Consider the following 20,120-nt stretch of genomic DNA (forward strand, 5'->3'; position numbering starts at 1 on the left):
CGGATGGTCTTCAACTGCTCCATCATGATCCCTGCCTGGCGTATCGCCTCCTTCGCGGCGCCAGCTTGGTCCTCTGGGACGTGGTGCGTCGTGAAGAGGGAGGGCTGCGGAGCACTCGTCAGCGGATCTACGAAGGACACAGTGTGTCGAGTGGTGTTCTCCTCCTCCGCGGCCAGAGTCTCAGGCACCGTCACATCCTGGGGCACCCTGCTAGCAGACGCTTTCCTTCTCATTCTGTGCTTTAGTGGTTCCTCGTCTTCATCATCATCAGGGAGAGTGATAACAACATTGGATGGAGCTACAGAAAAGAATCAGAATTAGAGATCATGAGTCAGTCGACTAGAAACGGTGTTAAGAGTATAATACCAGGTTTTAAGGTTGCTGCGTCCTCCATCTCATGGTCGTCAGCCCGGGCTGAGGTCTCAGAAGTAGCAGCACTGCAACTCCAAAGAGTCAGTCGACTAACTCCAGCGCCAACCAGAGATAAAGTTCACACAAAACAAGAAGACTTAAGCAACATGATTACCCTGATATGGTGGGGATGGACACCTTCATCTTCGGCAGGTGCTTGGTCGGCTTCGACGGGGCCACCCTGGGCTGCTTCGGCGCCTTTTCAGTCGGCGCCGGAGAGGTGGTCCGGGGGCGCTTGGTCGACTGAGTAACAGTCGTGACCCCCTCGCCGCGTTCAATCGCAGGGTCATGGACAAGTTTCGACCGCCTTTTCGAGCGCGGTGGTGCGACCTCCTCCTCCTCCTCCTCTTCCCCGTCCTCATCGTCATCATCATCATCGTCATCGTCATCATCATCGGCCTCGGCGGCGTCCGAGTCCCACTCCTCCTCCTGGCTCTCGCCCCCGCTCGCTTCTCCCTCCTCAGTCGGAGCCTGCGCTCCGTTGGGCATCGAGTACAGTTCAGTGAGGGTCTGAGGGACAACAAGACAAAGATCAGTCGACCGATCGGCAGAGAAAGCGGAAATAAAATATGATGAGAATACAACGGGAAGTGGGGCAGACATGCCTTGTTTGGGTCACTGTGGCAGTCGAGTGGAGGAATCCTTCTGGCCCCGCGAGGGTTGTCCTTGTTCCCAGTAACAGAGGCCATCCACCTTTCTAGAGTGGCATCGTCGACTGCTTCTGGATTGACCCGAGTCACATCCTCAGTCCCACAGTACAACCACATGCAGTGGCTCCGGGACTGAAGAGGCTGGATTCGGCGCCTAAGGAAAACTTCCAGGAGATCCATGCCCGTCACTCCCTCCCGAACCAACTGAACTACGCGCTCCATTAACATCTTCACGTCAGCTTTCTCCTCCGGAATCAGCTTCAGAGAGGAGGGCTTGTTCACTCGGTCCATGGTAAATGGAGGGAGTCCACTCGACTGCCCCGGTGTCGACTCATCCTGGCAGTAGAACCAGGTCGACTGCCAGCCTCTGACTGACTCGGGAAAAGTCATGGCGCTGACTGACTCGGGAAAAGTCATGGCTGGGAAGGTGCTCTTGTTTCTCACCTGGATCCCCAGACCTCCACACATTTGGACCACTCGGGTTCTTTCGTCGCCTGGACTCACCTTCTTCACAGTTTGAGAGCGACATGTGAATATGTGCTTGAACAAACCCCAGTGCGGTCGACAGCCCAGAAAACTCTCGCACATGGACACAAACGCGGCAAGATAGGCGATAGAATTCGGGGTGAAGTGGTGGAGTTGCGCTCCAAAAAAGTTCAAGAAACCACGGAAGAAAATGCTCGGCGGAAAAGAGAATCCGCGGTCGACATGGGTAGCCAGAAGCACGCACTCACCCTCTTCCGGCTGGGGCTACCACTCTTTCCCCGGAAGCCTCGCAGCTCCATGGGGGATCAGGCCCTCGTTGGCCATGTCGACGAGATCCTTCTCCGTGATGGTCGACTGGATCCAATCTCCCTGGACCCAGCCTTTCGGCAAGCGGGATCTGGACGAAGACCCACCGCGGCTGGTGGATCTCCCCTTCGCCTTCTCCGTCGCCGACGCCTTCTTCGCGCGCTCCAGCGCCGCCGTCTTCTCCTTGACCATGGCTTCCGACGGGACGCGTGAGGAGGAGTGGTGCGGAGGCGAGAGCGAGCGCGTTGGGCGGAGACGAAGGAGGCAGAGAGAGAATGCTGAGGCACTGTTCAAAAACCCTCGCCGGGCGCATTTATAAGATCCCTTCCGAGTGGATGACAGGTGGACCCGGCAGATCTAATCATATCCTGGAACTGTTACGCGGGCGAGATACGTGGCGAAGAAAGCGGCGCGGAGATCGAGGCGTCTATGTCCCGTCCCATCTGAACGCCGCGGTCCACTCCGCTTCACGCGTTTCCCCAAATTTCGCATCCCGCGGAATCCGCGAACGGCAGACCGGCCTGTCAGGTGCGGGATTCCCTGCGATCCGTCGCTCGAAAATTGACGAAGCCCGAAAGATCACTCGACGAAAGAAAAGAATGGATCGAGTCGACTGAAGACAAGTTGCTCACTATCAACGAAGAGATTCTCTGGTTCAGAACAACGCACGACCAGTGTGCAAAGGTTAATCGGAAACAGCATCAACTCCTCCGTCACTCAAAGCCTCAATCCATTCGGGGGCTAATGATGGGGTCATGTACCTAGGGTAGGGTCACAGACCTGATCTAAGTACCCTTCCCAAGGACACCCTTAGAAGAGGTCACCTTCCAGTCGACCAACGAGGGACTCACTCGACTGACTTGAAGGACTCGACCACGAAGACTCACTCGACTACCAGGAGGTCAAAAGGCACTCTGCACTGCAACGGCCTGTAGTTAAGTAGACTTTATGATAGTTAAGACACTTTATGTGGGACGTTACCAGTAACGCCCCGGACTAAATACACCTTAAACCCTTCATTACGTGGGCTGGCTGGGGTCCTGGCGCACTCTATATAAGCCACCCCCCTCCACAGGCAGAAGGGTTCGGCATCCTGTAATTCATATACACATAATCCACTCGACCGCCTCCGGGCTCCGAGACGTAGGGCTTTTACTTCCTCCGAGAAGGGCCTGAACTCGTACATCTCTTGTGTTTACAACCTCTCCATAGCTAGGACCTTGCCTCTCCATACCTACCCCCCACTCTACTGTCAGACTGAGAACCACGACACCAATCCCAAGAACCAAGACGTTATGAACGCTTGGCAGTCTCGTGCTAATGATTACTCCCTCGTTCAGTGCGGCATGCTTTACAGCTTAGAACCGGGGCTCCAAAAGCGTTTTGAGCAACACGGAGCATATGAGATGTTCGAAGAGCTGAAAATGGTTTCCAAGCTCATGCCCGGGTCGAGAGATATGAGGTCTCCGACAAGTTCTTCAGCTGTAAGATGGAGGAAAATAGTTCTGTCAGTGAGCACATACTCAAGATGTCTGGGTTGCACAATCGCTTGACTCAGCTGGGAGTTAATCTCCCAGATGACGCGGTCATTGACAGAATCCTTCAGTCGCTCCCACCGAGCTACAAGAGCTTTGTGATGAACTTCAATATGCAGGGGATGGAAAAGACCATTCCTGAGGTATATTCAATGCTGAAATCAGTGGAGGTGGAGATCAAAAAGGAACATCAAGTATTGATGGTGAATAAAACCACTAAGTTCAAGAAAGGCAAGGGTAAGAAGAACTTCAAGAAGGACGACAAGGGAGTTGCCGTGCCTGGTAAGCCAGTTGCCGGGAAGAAGTCAAAAAATGGACCCAAGCCTGAAACTAAGTGCTTTTATTGCAAGGGAAGTGGTCACTGGAAGCGGAACTGCCCCAAGTACTTAGCGGACAAGAAGGCCGGCAAAACCAAAGGTATATGTGATATACATGTAATTGATGTGTACCTTACCAGTACTCGTAGTAGCTCTTGAGTATTTGATACCGGTGTGGTTGCTCATATTTGTAACTCAAAGCAGGAGCTGCGGAATAAGCAGAGACTGGCGAAGGACGAGATGACGATGCGCGTCGGGAATGGTTCCAAGGTCGATGTGATCGCCGTCGGCACGCTACCTCTACATTTACCTACAGGATTAGTTTTAAACCTCAATAATTGTTATTTAGTACCGGCTTTGAGCATGAACATGTATCAGGATCTCGTTTAATTCGAGATGGCTACTCATTTAAATCCAAGAATAATGGTTGTTCTATTTATATGAGAGATATGTTTTATGGTCATGCCCCGCTAGTGAATGGTTTATTCTTAATGAATCTCGAGCGTAATGTTACACATATTCATAGTGTGAATACCAAAAGACGTAAAGTTGATAACGATAGTCCCACATACTTGTGGCACTGCCGCCTTGGTCACATTGGTGTCAAGCGCATGAAGAAGCTCCATGTTGATGGACTTTTAGAGTCTCTAGATTATGAATCGTTTGACACATGCGAACCATGCCTCATGGGAAAAATGACCAAGACTCCGTTCTCCGGAACAATGGAGCGAGCAACTAACTTATTGGAAATCATACATACTGATGTGTGCGGTCCAATGAGCGTTGAGGCTCGCGGAGGATATCGTTATGTTCTCACTCTCACTGACGACTTGAGTAGATATGGGTATGTCTACTTAATGAAACACAAGTCTGAGACCTTTGAAAAGTTCAAGGAATTTCAGAATGAGGTAGAGAATCAATGTGACCGAAAGATAAAATTCTTACGATCAGATCGGAGAATATTTAAGTCACGAATTTGGTACACACTTAAGGAAATGTGGAATCATTTCACAACTCACGCCGCCTGGAACACCTCAGCGTAACGGTGTGTCCGAGCATCATAATCGCATTTTATTGGATATGGTGCGATTTATGATGTCTCTTACCGATTTACCGCTATCATTTTGGGGATATGCTCTAGAGACAGCTACATTCACTTTAAATAGGGCACCGTCTAAATCCGTTGAGATGACACCGTATGAATTATGGTTTGGGAAGAAACCTAAGCTATCGTTTCTAAAAGTTTGGGGATGCGATGCTTATGTCAAGAAACTTCAACCTGAAAAGCTCGAACACAAGTCGGAAAAATGCGTCTTCATAGAATACCCTAAGGAAACCATTGGGTATACCTTCTACTTATGATCTGAGGGCAAGATCTTTGTTGCCAAGAACAGGTCCTTTCTAGAGAAAGAGTTTCTCTCGAAAGAAGTAAGTGGGGGGAAAGTGGAACTTGATGAAGTACTACCTCTTGAACTGGTGAGTAGCGCAGCTCAGGAAGATGTTCCTGTGGTGCCAGCACCAAATGAAGAGGAAGTTAATGATGATGATCAAGGTACTTTGGATCAAGTTACTACATAACTTCGTAGGTCCACGAGGACACGTTCCACACCAGAGTGGTATGGCAACCCTGTCCTGGAAATCATGTTGTTAGACAACGGTGAACCTTCGAACTATGAAGAAGCGATGGCGGGCCCAGATTCCAACAAATGGCTTGAAACCATGCAATCCGAGATAGGATCCATGTATGAAAACAAAGTATGGACTTTGACAGACTTGCCCGATAATCGGCGAGCGATAGAAAACAAGTGGATCTTTAAGAAGAAGACGGACGCGGATGGTAATGTTACCATCTATAAAGCTCGACTTGTCGCTAAGGGTTATCGACAAGTTCAAGGGGTTGACTACGATGAGATATTCTCTCCCGTAGCGAAGCTAAAGTCCATCCGAATCATGTTAGCAATTGCCGCATACTATGATTATGAGATATGGCAGATGGACGTCAAAACGGCATTCCTTAACGGGCATCTTAAGGAAGAACTGTATATGATGCAGTCGGAAGGTTTTGTCGACCCTGAGAATGCTAACAAGGTATGCAAGCTCCAGCGATCCATTTATGGGCTGGTGCAAGCGTCTCGGAGTTGGAACATTCGCTTTGATGAGAAGATCAAAGCATTTGGGTTTATGCAGACTTATGGAGAAGCATGCGTTTACAAGAAAGTGAGTGGGAGCTCTGTAGCATTTCTCATATTATATGTAGATGACATACTTTTGATGGGAAATGATATAGAACTTTTGGACAGCATTAAGGCCTACTTGAATGAGTGTTTTTCAATGAAGGACCTTGGAGAAGCTGCTTACATATTAGGCATCAAGATCTATAGGGATAGATCAAGACGCCTCATAGGTCTTTTACAAAGCACATACCTTGATAAGATATTGAAGAAGTTCAATATGGATCAGTCCAAGAAAGAGTTCTTGCATGTATTGCAAGGTGTGAGATTGAGCTCAGCTCAATGCCCGACCACGGCAGAAGATAAAGAAGAGATGAGTGTCATCCCCTATGCCTCAGCCATAGGGTCTATTATGTATGCCATGCTGTGTACCAGACCTGATGTAAACCTTGTCGTACGTTTTGGTAGGAAGGTACCAAAGTAATCCCGGCAAGGAACACTGGACAGCGGTCAAGAACATCCTAAAGTACCTGAAAAGGACTAAGGATATGTTTCTCGTTTATGGAGGTGATGAAGAGCTCGTCGCAAAGGGTTACGTCGATGCTAGCTTCGACACAGATCTGGATGACTCTAAGTCACAGACCGGATACGTGTATATTTTGAATGGTGGGGCAGTAAGCTGGTGTAGTTGCAAGCAAAGCATCATGGCGGGATCTACATGTGAAGCAGAGTACGTGGCAGCCTCGGAGGCAGCACATGAAGCAATCTGGGTGAAGGAGTTCATCACCGACCTAGGAGTCATACCCAATGCGTCGGGGCCGATCACACTCTTCTGTGACAACACTGGAGCTATTGCACTTGCCAAGGAGCCCAGGTTTCACAAGAAGACCAGGCACATCAAGCGTCGCTTCAACTCCATACGTGAAAATGTTCAAGATGGAGACATAGATATTTGTAAAGTGCATACGGACCTAAATGTAAAAGATCCGTTGACTAAACCTCTCCATAGGGCAAAACATGATCAACACCAGAACGCTATGGGTGTTCGAGTATTGACTCTAGTGCAAGTGGGAGACTGTTGGAAATATGCCCTAGAGGCAATAATAAAATGGTTATTATTATATAACTTTGTTCATGATAATTGTCTGTTATTCATGCTATAACTGTGTTATCCGGATATCGTAATACACGTGTGAATCCATAGACCACAACATGTCCTTAGTAAGCCTCTAGTTTACTAGCTCGTTGATCAACAGATAGTCATGGTTTCCTGACTATGGGCATTGGATGTCATTGATAACGGGATCACATCATTAGGAGAATGATGTGATGGACAAGACCCAATCCTAAGCATAGCTCAAAGATCGTGTAGTTCGTTTAGCTAGAGCTTTTCCAAATGTCAAGTATCATTTCCTTAGACCATGAGATTGTGCAACTCCCGGATACCGTAGGAGTGCTTTGGGTGTGCCAAACGTCACAACGTAACTGGGTGATTATAAAGGTGCACTACGGGTATCTCCAAAAGTGTCTGTTGGGTTGGCACGAATCGAGACTGGGATTTGTCACTCCGTATGACGGAGAGGTATCTCTGGGCCCACTCGGTAATGCATCATCATAATGAGCTCAATGTGACCAAGTGTCTGGTCACGGGATCATGCATTACGGTACGAGTAAAGTGAGTTGCCGGTAACGAGATTAAACGAGGTATTGGGATACCGACGATCGAGTCTCGGGCAAGTAATGTACCGATTGACAAAGAGAATTGTATACGGGGTTGATTGAATCCTCGACATCGTGGTTCATCCGACGAGATCATCGAGGAGCATGTGGGAGCCAACATGGGTATCCAGATCCCGCTATTGGTTATTGACCGGAGAGGCGTCTCGGTCATGTCTGCATGTCTCCCGAACCCGTAGGGTCTACACACTTAAGGTTCGGTGACGCTAGGGTTGAAGAGATATTAGTATGCAATAACCCGAAAGTTGTTCGGAGTCCCGGATGAGATCCCGGACGTCACGAGGAGTTCTAAAATGGTCCGGAGGTGAAGAATTATATATAGGAAGTCAGGTTTCGGCCATCGGGAAAGTTTCGGGGGTCACCGGTATTGTACCGGGACCATCGAAAGGGTCCTGGGGGTCCACCGGGTGGGGCCACCTATCCCGGAGGGCCCCATGGGCTGAAGTGGGAGGGGAACCAGGCCCTGGTGGGCTGGTGCGCCCCCCTTGCCCCCCCCCCCCTGCGCCTAGGGTTGGAAACCCTAGGGGTGGGGGCGCCCCCACCTGGCTTGGGGGGCAAGTTTCCCCCTTGGCCGTCGCCCCCCCTTGGAGATCCCATCTCCTAGGGCCGGCACCCCCCCCCCTAGGGGGCCTATATAAAGAGGGGGGAGGGAGGGCAGCCGCACCCATGCTCTTGGTGCCTCCCTCTCCCATTGCTACACCTCTCCCTCTCGTAGAAGCTCGGCGAAGCCCTGCCGAGATCACTGCTGCATCCACCACCACGCCGTTGTGCTGCTGGATCTCCATCAACCTCTCCTTCCCTCTTGCTGGATCAAGAAGGAGGAGACGTCTTCCTCAACCGTACGTGTGTTGAACGCGGAGGTGCTGTCTGTTCAGCACTAGGATCATCGGTGATTTGGATAACGACGAGTACGACTCCCTCAACCCCGTTCTCTTGAACGCTTCCGCTCACGATCTACAAGGGTATGTAGATGCACTCCTTTCTCTCGTTGCTAGATGAACTCATAGATTGATCTTGGTGAAAGCATAGAAAAAAATTTATTTTCTGCAACGTTCCCCAACAGACTCTCTAAATATATATAAGTGAAGCAAGAGAGTTTAATTCTTTATACAAGAGACTTTTCTCTAATAAATATAAGTGAAGCGAAAGAGCATTCTACAAATGACGATCTTCTATATGTAGAGAAATAGTCAATCCGAACTTCAAATGATATAAGTGAAGCACATGAAGCATTCTATAAAGCCATACTCAAAAGATATAAGTGAAGTGCAATGAGCATTCTATAAATCAACCAAGGACTATCTCATACTAGCATGGTGCATTATTAAAAGAAAAAGAAAAATAACACGAAGCTCCAAGATTTACACATATCACATGAACAAAACAAAAACCGAAACATACCGATACTTGTTGAAGAAAGATGGTGCCTTCCGATGCATCCCCAAGCTTAGACGCTTGAGTCTCCATAAATATTTACTTGTGGTGCCTTAGGCATCCTCAAGATTGAACTCTTGCCTCTCCTCCTTCTCCTCATATCGAGACCTCCTCGATCCTCGAGCACTTCATCCCCACAAAACTTAACAAAACCCTCGTGAGATCCGTTAGTATAATAAAGCAAATCACTACTCTAAGTACAGATGCAAATCCATTCATATTTTTTTGCACTATACCTACTGTATCCCAACTTCTCCATGGTTTATATCATTCAATAAGATCCACAGTTCCATCAAAACAAGCAAAACAATGCATCAAAAACATAATCTATAAAAACCGGACAGACTGTAGCAATCTGAACTTTGACCATACTTCTGTAACTCCAAAAATTCCAAAAATTTTGAAAAATAAAACATTGTGCATAGAAGTACTTTGCAAAAATTTCAGAAAATTTTGACGTTGCAGTAAAAAAAATGTAAATTCACGCACTACAGCCAAAGTTTCTGTTTTTGCACCGCACATACCAAACAAGCAATCTAATCATCCTAAAGGAAAAATCTTGGCACATTATTTTATAATGCAATGGATTTACAAGGGGATAATTATTTTTGTTTAAAATTTTATGTAATCAAGGTTCACAAAGTTTCCATGGGCATGAACAAAGTTCAAGGCTAGATCCCACTTTAACAGTGCTCGTCTCTCTCACTTTCACTTTTCTTTTTGAAAAAGTTTTAGGTTTCCTCTACTCTTTTGTTTTTAAACTTTATAAAAGCACACAACAGATTAAAATGACTCTCTAAAACTTTCGGGTTGTCTCCCCGGCAGCGCTTTCTTTAAAGCCATTAAGCTAGGCATAAAGTGCTCAAATAATCGATCCACTCGGATCCCAAGGTATATCAAAGCCAATTTTAATTAACAATGATTTGTATTTTAGTAGTGATCACAAAGCAATGTATCATGCAATGATGAAGTCTAACTCTCTTCATATGCATCGACATGTCACAAAAGAACAATTCATGCACATCAAGTAAAGGCCAATACATAGCATAAGTAGTTTCTTGAAATTTTATCGTGTTGGAAACATAGAGAGGTGGAGATGTAGTTCCTCTCTAATAATAATTGCAAGTAGGAGCAGCAAGAACATGAATATTATATTCATCAAAATCACCAGGTGCAACGGTAAAAGGCAACCCATCAATGTAACCCTTAATTAATAAGTGCAAACTTCTCCAATATAGTGTAGTTGGGGGAATTCAAAAAGATAATAGGACTATTATGTGTGGGTGCAATAGAAAGAATTTTATTCTCAACATAAGGAACTATAACAAGTTCATCTCCATAAGCATAATTCATATTGGCATCTTAGCCACAAGCATAGCAAGCATCAATTCCATCAAAAAGGAATATTTCAAATGAATCAACAGGATCATAGCAACCATCATAGCGTTCATCCTTCGGTAAGCACGAAGGGAAATTAAATAATGTATGGGATAAAGAGTTACTCTCATTAGAAGGTGGGCACGGGTGATCAATCCGCTCTTCCTCCTTTTGTTCTTCGCTCTCCTCGTCATCTTTTTCTTCTAATGAGCTCACAGTTTCATCAATTTTTTCTTCAATAGTTTCCTATAAAATACAAGTCTCTTCTTAGATAGCGGAGACTTTCTTAATAAATACATCAATATCGGCATTGTATTCATAATTCTGATATCAATATTTAAGTATAGCAAAAAAATTAGGTCTATAAACAGCATCATCATAATCTTCATACTTTTCAAACAGAGATTCAATTTCATAAGCACCCTTAAATGAAAAAATTCTTCTATTCATTCCACATCATAGTAATCATATCTACCATTACCATAAGAAGCCAAGGTTTCATTATCATTAAATTCTCATGAAAAGGGAAGGTGTTGAGCCTTCATCCTATAGCAACAAGTATAATCATATCCCAAGCATAAATTCCAACCATACCATTGCAACATTTCAATTTGATCCCATAACAGTTTCCATTTTTGAGTCAATCGATAATCCCTAAAGTATTCACGTTGATCCAACGTGTCTCCCATTATCAAGTTGAAAGGGGTTTTCTTAGGATTATCAAAGTAGTGTTTAATATTTTTCACATAACGAGCATCGAGGATTTTAGGAGGTTCCCCATCTCCATGACTAGCAAGTACAATTTTTTTTTGGTATTTCATGTTCCATATCCATAACTAAAGATAGAGAACAACTTAGAACAAAAATTAAAATCTACTTAGTGATAATCAAACAAGCACACGCGAGAACATTCACCCCACGCTATTGCTCCCGGCAACGTCGCCAGAAAAAGGTCTCCATACCCACAAGCATAGGGGATTGTTTGTAGCCTTTTTCGATAAATAAGAGTGTCGAGTCCAACAAGAAGCTAAAGGTAGAACAAATATTCCCTCAAGTTCTATCGACCACTGATACAACTCTACGCACACTTTAACACTTGATTTACCTAGAACAAGTATGAAACTATTTTGTAGGTGTGATGCTAGAACTACTTTGCAAGAATAAAACTATGAGTACTTTGCAAGATAATAAAAGTTAGTTGTTTAGTAGAGAGCTTTTTGTCACACAAGAAAGTTATTTGTCCCTAGGAAATTGATAACTAAACTGGTAATTATTATTGCAATTTTATACGAGGGAGAGGCATGGGCTAACATACTTTCCGTACTTGGATCATATGCACTTATGATTGGAACTCTAGCAAGCATCCGCAACTACCAAAGATCATTAAGGTAAAACTCAACCATAGTAGTAAGTATCAAGTCTTCTTTACTCCCATACGCAACAATCCCCTTACTCGGGCGTAAGCTTCTGTCACTCTAGCCACCCACCATAAGCGAATCATGAATGTATTGCAACACCCTACAGTGGGGACCCTCACGTTTGTGCGACACGGAGGGCACCATAGGATAGCACCAAAATAAAATATACAACTCAAACCAACCACGATCATCAATCAACCCGTAGGACAAAATAGATCTATTCAAACATCATAGGATAACCACATATCATTGGATAATAATATATAGTATTGAGCACCATGTTTAAGTAGAGAATTGCAGCGGGAATAGAGAGGTTACACCACTGCATAGAGGGGGAGAAAGTTGGTGCTGACGGTAGCAAGGTTGTTGATGTAGATCGCCGTCACGATCCTTGCCCCGGCGGCGCTCCGGCGCCACCGCCTGAGAGGGGGAGAGAGACCCCCTCCTTCTTCCTCTTCCTTGGCCTCCCCCCTAGATGGGAGGAGGGTTTCCCCTCTGGTACATGGCCTCCATGGCGGGGGAGGGGCGAGAGCCCCTCCAAGATTGGATCTATCTCTGTGTTCTCTTCTGTTTCACGTTTCTGTTTTCTGGCCCTTCACTGTTTCTTAAATTCCTGGAGATCCGTAACTCCGATTGCGCTGAAATTTTAACACGATTTTTTCCGGATATAAGCTTCCTTGCGGCCGAAGAAGAGCCCCAACTGACTTACGGGGTGCCCACTAGGCACCACCGCATGCCAGGGGGGCAAGCCACGCCCTGGTGGGTAGTGGAGGTCGTGGGCCTTCGTTTGCGTTGATTCCACCTACCAAAAAATACATATATTTCAAAATAATTCTCCGTAAATTTTTATCGTGTTTGGACTTCGTTTGCTATGGTTATTCGGTGAAACAAAAAACATGCAACAAATATGAACTGACACAGGGCATTGGATCAATATGTTAGTTCAATAAATCATATAAATTGTTGCCAAAAGTATGTGAAAGTTGTATAATATTGGTAATGAAAATTAAAAAAATTATAGATACGATGAAGACGTATCAAGGCATCATCATGGTTAGCCCCCATCCTCTAAGGTGATGCCACATCCGCCTAATATAATGCTGCCATCAGTCCATTGCATCAGGCAAGGAACCCAACCGATAAGGAGGATGATTGCAAGCAACAATCCATTTCTCATGCATGACATCTAGGAAGCGGAGGTGTTCCCTCCATTGAACTTCAAAGAAAAAGCGCGAGCCCCGTTTCTGACGAGTCTCACTGGAGTCGAATATTAGAGGACAATGGTCAGAACCTAGATGCATCGTGGCTCGAGCGGACATGCAGGAAATTGGCTCTCCCACTCTGGAGAGACGAAAACCCTTTCAAGGACACCGAGTCTGGTCGAGTTGCTTATTGGTCTAAGTAAAAATTAGCTCCAACCCATTGTAACTCCATAAGCTCCAGGTCAACCTCCTAGTTACTAAAAGCGTCCATTAGGTTCATGTTGATGGATTGCTTGTTTTTGCCCTTTTCCAAGACAGACCTCACCAAATTGAAATCCTCACCGATGGCCATGAGCACAGTCGAGGTAGAAATCTTGTCATGCAATTCAACGAGGAAGTCAACAGATTTAGAGTGATCGACCGAGCGATACACAATAACCAATTCCCGTATGAATTGGTTATTGCATTGCACTACGGCGACAGTAACGAAGTGCCGGCAAATGACGACCCTCGAGACATTGAAAGATTCCAACTGGATGCCCACCAGGATTCCACCTGATCGCCCATTCACCGGCAACCAATTCCAAGCAAAGTCATCACCACCAATCGACCAAAGATCAACAACAAAGATGGATCTCCTGATGGTTTATTGGATTCCAATGAAATCGAGCTTCTCGGCGTGTAAGGTTTCAGCTAGTTGACTCCTACGGTCAAACCGGCCAAAGCCTCGCATGTTCCATATCATGCCTGTCATAGGGCTCAAGGGGAACGGGTCCCCGCCCCATCAACACATCAGCGAGGGCTCTCGATTATTAGAGAGATTAATGAAAGGAAAGAAGACTTTTAGGGCGGTGTATTTGTTCATGAAGGCCGGGCTTCAAACTTCGATGCACATAATTTTGTTAGTAGCGTTTTATCTACATAGCGGTCGATATGTTTGGCTCACTTATCCCTGGGATGTATCCATTGTACCTTTGAACATTATTGAATAATAAAGAGCACAATTTCCACTAAACAAGTTCTCACTGAACAATTTATTATTTCCGTAATATAGTACTCCCCTTAAAGAAATATAAGAGCATTTAGATCACTAATTTAATGATCTAAACGCTTTTATATTTCTTTACGAAGGGAGTAGGAAACATATATTTATCCATCTCCTCTTCAAACCGCCGCCGCACCTCAATTTCAGTAAGTAGTCCACTCAACAGTGCATGAAGGGCGGCATATGGATCTAGCTGCAAAGCTCAATATAAGCACAACCAGTAAGCTAGATCAGGCATGAACTCAGCAGTTAGGACGAAAAGTGATGACAACTGAACCGTGGCATTGAAATCAAGGTGAGTTTCCAACCATGGCAGATCTTTTCTCGTGGACAAATGCAACATAATATGGAGTAGCTCTGACGGAATCCGTTTACCTACCTGCTACGCTAAAGCAATGGAACATGCGTCCTGGTCTTATTCTAGGCTTTCACCACCTTTTTACGCGCAAAGTGCCTCACAATTTATCTTGGTAGGACAGTTTATCTTGATTGAAATCGCTCATCAGCTACCGGGTGAAAGATCAGCTAACCGTATCGACTACCAAAACAGAACTCTGAAGACATGGTTGTGTTCTTTCTCTGAAAACGAGCTGGGGGCAGGTTTGGCGCAGAGCTCACTTCACAAGACCCACCCCGCCACCGGGCATCCACTCTGCACTACACAAAAGTTGTATTATACGCTCACCTTCCATCCGGGATGTCGGATGGTCGTACAGTTGGTCGGCGCTTGGGCATGGTACACGAGTTTGTGGGTGCCTTTCGAGACCAAACTCGTGACCTTTTCCTTCCATTCGTCGGATTCATACGTGCTTCATTTTCTAAAAACTATACGTATTTATATGTGCTTACCTACTCCCTAGTAAGATCATTGTGCTCCACGTTTTATATAGTACGAGCTCCCTTGCAGTCTTGGCAGTGTCACTCACACAACTTACGCCATGTACGTCGACAGCATCTCCTGACCAAAATATCTCTATTAGCCTAAGCAAACCATACGACACGTCGATCCCCACGAAGAAATCTAGCCAAAAGGCAGTGGGATAGGTAGTTGAGGCTGCTCTTCACAGGCTCCACAGCAACAAGAATGTACCACTCATCTATCACAACAACCTGGATAAGCAGGGGAAATAAAGGAAAGCTTGGGAAGAAGCCACTTTGTTGGTTTCAAGTGGGGTGGTGTGGTGGGACAGAACTTAACAGCCCAACCGCTGGAGCTGGGAGAATTCCGGCCTTGAGCTCGACACCATGCCTTCTTCCCTCATGCGCCCCGCTGCCGAAAGAGCCACTCCCGCTGCAATGTCCTTGACGCTAGCTCCCACCCCGCTGGCTCTGACCCCTCAACGCGCCGACCAAACTATCCGCATATTCACCCTATTGCAAACAAGATATTGGGCTGCCGCGATTCCGCTTCACTTCGCTGGTTCTCTTTTCTCTTCCTGCTCTGCCGACTGCCGCCTTGTATCTCTGGCTCATCTCTTGTGCATCATCACAGGTTTAAGCCGCTTGTCCAGGTTAGTGCATCCATTTTTCTTTTATTCTTGCAGCATTTTACTGCCTTTTTTTTTGGTTCCTGGTTGAGTTGTGTAACTTAACCATGCTTCCAGTTGTGCACTGAATATTCCTTTTGACAAACTTCAGTTGATATAGTCTGTAAGTTTAGCCAGTTTTTTTTCTTTTCCCTTTCTCTTTTTCAATGATACTAGCTCGGAGCCGCCCATTGCTATGGAATCATAGTTAATTTAGTTGAAAGGCTAGTTGAAACATGTTTACATTTGTTTTTTGTTTTTTTGAAAAGAGGGTTTAACCCCTAGCCTCTGCATCCATCGATGCAGAAACGCTAAATTAATTGTTGCAAAGTTTACAACCATCCAACAAGTCTCAAAAATAAAACATGTTTAATTTTGTTTATGTGTCTGGCTTTGATATTTTTTTTCCTTATTAAATGATGAACATGCAACTTTCTCGCAAAATTCGCAAAAAAAAAAAAAACTTCCCCACAAAAAAGGAATATGCAACTTTGGTACAATGGTGTGATTTCTAACTCTTAAGCTTGTTAGTTTCTGTGGGTTGTTCTCATAATGTGGGATGAGAGAAGATTAGCTGAAGTCAGAAGCAATTGAGATGTTAAGTTGCATCTAACAAATACTCCCTTCGTCCCATAATGTAAGACGTTTTTGCAAACTATGTTAGCTTGCAAAAACGTCTTACATTATGGGACAGAGGGAGTACTAATCAGGTCTACTTGAGCGAATACTCGCAAATCTTTTTTTTTTATGAAAAATCAGCAGATTGCTGATTTTGATTGATGAACAAGGAAGAAAATAAGGTTACAAGTAGAGAGCAAGATAAATGTCTTCCAGCGTTGGTCCCTGGTTAAAACAGCCAGCTAGCTAAAGAAATCAATAGCAAGGGTTTTGAAGAAATCTCTTTCAGAAATGCGTAGAAATCCGCCTAGAATGAGACATTGCCAGGTTCACAATATTAAAAAAAATGTGGGTCTTTTGCAAAATTCAAGCGGTAAAATAGAGAGGTTGTCAAATTGGTAGAGTGTGACTAAATTACCACATTGTCAGGTTGAGAAGAGTGATAAGCTAAAAATGTTGCTCTCATGAAGAGCACTTGGTGACTCTTCTCAAGAGAAGGTGTACCAAGAAATCATACAGTAACAATGGCTGAAATGGAAGATGCTCTGAGATCCTGCATGGAGCAGCTGCTCATTGCCAGAGAAGAGAGGGAGCAGATCATCGTGGAAGCAGCCAGCGAGATATCCTCCCAGCAAAAGAAACTGCGCGATCTACAGCAGAGCCTCGAAGCCGCGAACAAGAAGGCCGCGAAGCTCACCGCCGAGAACAACAGCCTCTGCAAGGCCATGGACGCCAAGGACAAGCTCGTCAGGGAGCTGCGGGAGTCCAAGGCGGCCTCCGACCAGGAGCTCTCCGGCGCGGCGGCGAAGCTGGACGCGGCGCAGAAGCAGAGCGCCTCGCTGCAGTACGAGGCGCGCATGCTCCAGAAGGAGCTGGAGGTGAGGAGCCAGGAGCGGGAGTACGACCTCAGGTCCGTGGACGCCGCCCGCGCGCAGCAGGCGGAGAGCCTGAAGAAGATCGCGCAGCTGGAGGGCGAGTGCCAGCGGCTGCGCGCCATGGTCCGGAAGCGGCTCCCCGGGCCGGCCGCCTTGGCCAAGATGAGGGACGAGGTCGAGCCGCAGCAGCAGCCGCCGCCGTCCAGGGCCGGGGCCAGCCCGAGGCGGCCGCGTTCCGTGACGCCGACGATGTCGCCGCGCTCAGTGACGCCGATGTCGCCCCGGCCCGTGACGCCGCGGCGCGCTCCGGAGCCTGACCAGAGCTACGCCGTCAGGCTGCGCGCGATCGAGGACGAGAACAACGTCCTGAAGCGGATGCTGGCGGCGAGGGACACCGAGCTGCAGTTCACGCAGACCAAGTACGCAGAGGAGGCCAGCAAGCTGTCGGCGGTGCAGGGGCAGCTCAAGGAGCTGACGGAGGAGAGCAAGCGGCTGAGCGATGCACATGCAAAGTCAGAGACGTGGGCCTCTGCTCTGGTCTCTGAACTGGACCAGCTCAGGGCTGGGAAGCAGGGACATGGAGCATCGTCCGTCATGGTGTCCGACATGAGCTTGCTCGACGACTTCGCCGAGATCGAGAGGATGGAGATGGAGTCATCAGGGGATCATCAGACATCAGGACATTCGAGATCCGTCGTGCCCGACAAGAACGGTGAGAGTCTTGTCCTAGAACATGGCCATCCTGAATGGCTGCAGGATGTCTGGAAACTCGTTACAAGTAACCATGAAGCAACTGGAGAAAGCATCGACGCCATCGTTGGTGGAATAAGGCGTGCATTGGACGAGGGTCCTGTTCATGGGAATGGAGATGCTTCTGATCTGCTGTATGGCCGGACCAAAGTGGAGGAACTGATCACCAATCTGATTGACAAAATCACGGCCACGATCCGCGTTTCGGCACAAGACGATGCTGCGAGATCTGGATCTTTGTTGCATGCCAAGCCTGAACTTTGTGCTCGGCTCGAGTACCTGGTTCATGTCTGCCATGATGTGCTACAGAGGAAAGCCAGGCTTGAAGATTTTGTCGACGAGGTTTGCATGGTACTGGAGTACATAATGAGCATATACTTCTCGAACCAAGTTCGATCGGACACCGTGGACGGTAACGAAAATGACTTTGATGCACATGGTGAACCTGACATGCAGAGTGCAACATCAGCAGCAGCACTGGATATCCAAACAGAAGCACAAAAGGGAGAGGTTCAGTCAACAGAAGGTCAGCACCCTGATAAAATACAAGAGAGACAGCTTATTGAAGAACTTGCAATGGTCATGCTAGATCAGAATGATGATATCCAACTGGGGAGGAAGTCGTCATACTATGAGATAGAAAGGTAATAACAGTGCAAGCAGCTACCGAACAGCTAAACAGGGCTTCCTTTCAACTATTGTTGAGTGATTTTCAGTTAATTTTTTTGTTCTTTGTAATGCAGTCTCACTGCTGATGGAATGGGAGAAGACTTGGCACAAAAGGAGGCAAAACAACTAGCAACGGTAAGCTCTCATGTTTCTGTTTTGTTCAGAAAAAAGAACATTCTGGCTGTTGCAAAACTAACTATACCTGATATTTTTCACTTCAGCTTCATCTCATTTCATTTAAATGTTACTGCCTGATATGTTATACTACGTCACAGTTCTCTCTTTTCATCTATATATAATCATCAGGAGTAAGATTTGACAACATTTGCGCTGCAATGCAGGACTCAGAGATATCTGCAGCAGCTGACAAACTTGCGGAGTGCCAGGAGACCATCACGAATCTAAGCAAACAATTGCAGGCTCTCCAGACTCCGCCGAATTCAGGCAGTACAGACATCTCAACGCACAGCCCACCGCCGAGCTCCGCCGACTACAAGCCCCAGTCACTTGGAAGCATCCTTGCCGACGAGGGCGCCGGCACAACCGAGGGTCACATCTCTCCCGCGAAAGAACATGGCGAGCCTGACGCGGCAGCACGAAAGAGCACGGCACAGGAGCAGAATCCTGACGCCGACGGGAAGGCGTCGGCGGCGCAAACAGTTGTTCAGCCGTTGGTCACGGAGCATGAGACTGCTGCTGATCCTAGGAAGAAGAAGCGGGGTCCGGGCTTGCTGGGCAGGATGATCTTCAGGAAAAGAGTGGAGGGCAGCTCCTCCTAGACTCTGTTGAACCGTGCGAGTGTGTGCGCGATCTGGCCCTAGTGCTACGGTGCATCCGTTTTGGCCAAATGTTCAATTGCACTGGCAGACTGAAGCCGGGTGTTGAGAGACTCTGGAACATGCTGTTTATCGAATTTGTTGTGGTTGACATGAACCTGAGTATTTATGGAATGCATTGCTGTGTGAATGTTTATTTAATAAAGATCATGAAATTTTATGTGGAATATTCTAAATTTTATCCGCTAATTGTGATGTTATGATAACATTTATCCTTTTTAAAAACTCAATACACATTTCACCTCTTAGTTAAAACAAAGTACTCCCTCCGTTCCAAAATAAATGACGTGGTTTTGGTTCAAATTCGATAAAGTTAAGCAAAATATTCTTGCCTTATCCACATTGAAGTTAAGTAAAAAATAGTGTCCAAGTATAGATACTAACAAAAAAAATAAGAACTTCATTTTTACGGAAGCGAAAAAAAAGGCATTGACGATCTACAACAATAGATGCTTGGGATTGACTGACTTAGGGTTACCTGTCATAGAAAGCCTTTGGTTATCCGGCAAGCACTGGCTTAGCCAGGCTCAGCAAGGAAGCGAGGGACTTGGTTCCCGAGCGAGCTTGCCTCGTATCCTGCGGCTTCCAGCTTTTTCTTCAGTTGACCGAGCGAGCCAAATCGGCTCGCCTCCGTCGGCAAGGCTTGCCTTGCCTGGCGAGGTAACAACATTTCCAGTCGTTGGCCCTCTAGGAGGGGCTAAAATCACCCCTGGGGCACACCGGCGCTAACCCGTGCACTGGGGGCGTAATGCCCCCA

General features: G+C 46.5%; 1 protein-coding gene across 1 annotated transcript; it reads left to right on the forward strand.

Moving 5' to 3' along the window:
- The first annotated feature begins 15,349 nt into the window (after positions 1-15,349).
- On the forward strand, positions 15,350-19,530 carry LOC119324590 (filament-like plant protein 7). The gene is made up of 4 exons (XM_037598368.1): positions 15,350-15,600; positions 16,663-18,502; positions 18,602-18,662; positions 18,869-19,530. Exons 2-4 carry the CDS (start codon positions 16,758-16,760, stop codon positions 19,304-19,306), a joined length of 2,244 nt encoding a protein of 747 aa, XP_037454265.1. The 5' UTR covers positions 15,350-15,600; positions 16,663-16,757; the 3' UTR covers positions 19,307-19,530.
- The last annotated feature ends 590 nt before the right edge of the window (positions 19,531-20,120 follow it).

The sequence above is a fragment of the Triticum dicoccoides genome, chromosome 6B (assembly GCF_002162155.2).
Source record: "Triticum dicoccoides isolate Atlit2015 ecotype Zavitan chromosome 6B, WEW_v2.0, whole genome shotgun sequence".
Lineage (NCBI taxonomy): Eukaryota > Viridiplantae > Streptophyta > Magnoliopsida > Poales > Poaceae > Triticum > Triticum dicoccoides.